Source organism: Mesitornis unicolor, unplaced genomic scaffold (genome assembly GCF_000695765.1).
Source record: "Mesitornis unicolor isolate BGI_N332 unplaced genomic scaffold, ASM69576v1 Scaffold53856, whole genome shotgun sequence".
Taxonomy (NCBI): domain Eukaryota; kingdom Metazoa; phylum Chordata; class Aves; order Mesitornithiformes; family Mesitornithidae; genus Mesitornis; species Mesitornis unicolor.
This window is the reverse complement of record NW_010191404.1, coordinates 1-3,316: the sequence shown is the minus strand read 5'-3', so window position 1 is coordinate 3,316 and position 3,316 is coordinate 1. Positions and strand designations below refer to the sequence as shown.

At 61.0% G+C, this 3,316-nt stretch overlaps 1 protein-coding gene across 1 annotated transcript; it reads right to left on the bottom strand.

The window, feature by feature from the left end:
* Positions 1-127: 127 nt before the first annotated feature.
* BAIAP2 (BAI1-associated protein 2) lies at positions 128-3,256 on the bottom strand (the record flags this gene model as incomplete). Its single annotated transcript, XM_010186714.1, has 5 exons — positions 128-196; positions 322-523; positions 858-1,059; positions 1,683-1,910; positions 3,104-3,256. Coding segments are annotated over 5 exons (854 nt in total), but the record flags the coding sequence as incomplete, so codon positions are not given.
* Between the last annotated feature and the right edge of the window lie 60 nt (positions 3,257-3,316).

Sequence of the window (3,316 nt, the reverse complement as noted above, 5' to 3'; positions counted from 1 at the left end):
GCAGGACCCGGTACTTGGCCTTGTTGAAGCTATTCCTCACAAGCACCATATCCAGAAGAAGCAGAGTATTCCCAACCCAAACCCACCCCGAGAGAGGTACAGGGACCTCCCAACACCACGCTCCTACCTGGTGTGGACCCGCTCGCTGCCGTCGCTGTCGAGGACGCGCGTGTAGGAGAAAGGAAACCAGCCCCTCCTGCAAGGCAAAGGCAAACCCAGACATGAACCCAAATCCACATTTATGCATAGAGGACCCAGGAGAGGCCACCCTGGGGTGCAGGAGGACACGGGAACTGCCATGGGGATGGCTATGGCACTCACATCTTTGTCTTCTCGCTCTCCCCGTAGTGCCAGCCGTCCCTGGCCTCCGGCACCAGCAGCGTGATCAGGTCTCCCTCCTTGAAGCTCAGGAGGGTGCTGTTGTCGCCAGCAGCGTGAGAGAAAATGGCCTGCACCCTCGTCCTGCCGTTCCTCTCGAGCCCTGCGGCCATGGAGCTGGAGCGCGGCAGTGTCTTGTTTTCGGCTGGGGGGACACAGAGATCCAGCAGTGCCCCACGTCCTTCACCCCTCGGCCATGCCCAGGCACTGCCAGGTCCCCAACTTCCCCTATTTTACCCCAGGTGCCAATGCAGGGGCAAAAGGGAGCAGCCTCCCTGTATCAGACCAAGGTTTTCCTCCTGGAAATCCTCTCTGCAGGCTGAAACCCACCCAAAAATCCCCTCAGAGAACCCGGCTCTGTCCGTTTCCCAACCCCAATGCAGAGGCAGGAGCATCACTCGATGGTGCCATCACCATGAGCATCCCTAACGCCCCTGTGGGCACAGCCGGCACCCCCGGAGCGGGGCACGGGCCCTCACCTGATGCGTAGCTGTTTTTCGGTGGCACGTTTTTGCGAACTGGGAGCGTATTGGAGTAAGAGTCGCTCAGCTGCTTCTGAGGCTGGGGAGGAGATAAAGATTTGGGCTGTGCTGGCTTCATCTCAGACCAGTGGTTGTACCCATCGCCCTCCGGCCCCGAGACTCCGTTCATCACTGGCATGGCCTCCTGTGCCGACATGCGCTACGGAGAGAGGAGAGAGAGGGGAGATGGGGAACGGCGGCGTTAGGGGGTCCCACCACAGCCCCTGCTCTGGGGCAGCCCATGGTTTCGGCTCCCCACCCCAGACCAACAGCTCTGGGGGAGCAGTGAGTTCCCCTCAATGGCATTTTGCTGTTCCAAGCTGCCTTGCACCCCAGAAATCCCTCCTGGGCTCTATTGCTCACCTCATGCCTCCATATCGGCATGGGGAGACCCTTTTTTGAAGGGTCTTGCACCCCATGGGTCACTCCAAGCACCTTTTCTTGCAGTTACTGGGGAGCCTTACTGGTGCCACAGCTCTGGGACCAGTCTGGTTGGGCAAGTCAAACTCATGGGTTCCCCAAATCCCCCCAGGAGCAGCCCCAGCCCCTCTGGAGCTCAGCACCCCAGGCAGGATGGGATGGGATGGGATGTCCATCCCCACCTCAGCCATGCTGTACCCCTTCCTGCCTTTCAGGGGATGAATGCCCAGAGCTGCCCACCCCCAAATTGCTGCTGGCCCATCCCAAGGCCAACTTGCCGAGGACAGCGGTGACACCGGCCCGGGCTCGTCCCTCCGGCTTTGCTGAAAAGGGCAGGCCAACTTCTCCCACCGAGATACTTACTCCTACAAAAGGTGCCAGCTCCGGGGGGACAGGGAGAGGTTTGGCACCGGGGATGGGGTCAGAGATGATGAGGTTGGATTTGGAGGTGGACAGAGGGCTGGGCATGATGGTGCCATTGCTGCTGGCAGCCATCTGCTGCATCAGCTGTATGGCGCGGTCCGGGATCTTGTTGGGATCCGCGCACGATTGCTGCCACAGCGGCAGCTTCTGCGTCAGCATCTCCTTCCCCTGCGAGAAAGAAACGGGGCGTGAGGGCACGGGGGTGTGGGAAACCCACTCTGCCCCCCTCCCCAGTGATCATCACTGACTCCATGCATGGCACAGGGATTCGGTGCTTCCAGGCTCTGTTGGCAGCTGAGCCAGGAAGGTGCCATGAAAAAGGGAAGGAAAAGGTAATTTATGTCCCCAGTTTATCCCAAAATCCCAGCTCCAGGAGCAGAGGGGTGATAGGGAGGTGGGCACTGCCCTGCTCCCAGCCAAGGGCATGGAAAGATGGAGTTGAACTTGTCCTTATCGCCCTAAAGCACCCATGGCACATGAGTGTGCACTCCATCACAGGGCTCTTTTGGGAAGGAGATGTCCCAAACCCCCTGGGGTTGTTCCTTAGCCCGAGGGCCAGCTTCCCCATGGGCTCACCCTACGGCACAGGGGGACCTGACCCCTGGAGCCACCTTGGTCCCCAGGTACCAAACCCCTTCCAGAGCCAATCCCAAATCCCTGAACGTTTCTCCTCGGCTCCAGCCAAGGCACAGCCTGGACCACAGTTGCTCCCCGCATCCCGAGGAGCCATGGGACGGTGTTTTTGGCTGACCAGTCCCCCACATCACACGCACTCCCACCCCACTCTGCTCGAGCCACTTCCAAACCCCTCCTGCAAAACCCCTCCGCCAGGAGTTTTTGGTTTCCCCGTGCCACAGCCAGACTGTGGGTGCCAGCACCCTCGTGCCACCGACCCCTGCTCCCCAGGGAGGGGATTTTTGTTCCCTTTTGCACCCCAGGAGGAGTCCCCATATGCCGAGTGTGGCTCCAGCCCGCGGTGCTGACTAACGCCGACTGCTCCTGCTCCCGGTGCCAAGCGTGGCGCTGACAGATGGGAGCTGCGAGCGGCGGGGGGTGGCGGTGGGGAACAACCAGAGCGGGAGCACTGGGCTGCGGGAGCGGAGCCGGCGTCCCCAGCGCTCATCCGGATGCATTCGGCTCTGGACCAGCACCGGGGGCTGCCGCACCCCAGCCCTGTGCAGACACCACGGTTTGGTCTCTGGTTTGACCCCTGCTCACTGCTTTACCTCCCCCTGACCCCCCAGGAGCCACAGGGGCTGCCTTTTGGGGGTCTCTGCATCCTCTGGTTGGTGACAGGAGCATCCCCTGGTGATGGCACAGCGGGGACCCACAGACCGGTGGCTCCGGTGGCTCTGACTCACCTTGGCGTGGTAGGTGATGGCGCTCTTGGCCACCGCGCACTGTTTCTCCACCAGGAAGCAGAAGCGCCTCCTCTCCTCTGTCAGAGCTGTCTTGTAGCCGTCTGAGACGTAGTTCTCCAGCTCGCCCTGCTTGCTGCTGATGGCCTCGATGTACTGGGACAGAGAGAGGAGCAGAGAGGAGAGGTGTCCTGGTTTGAGCTAAACAGAACTCAT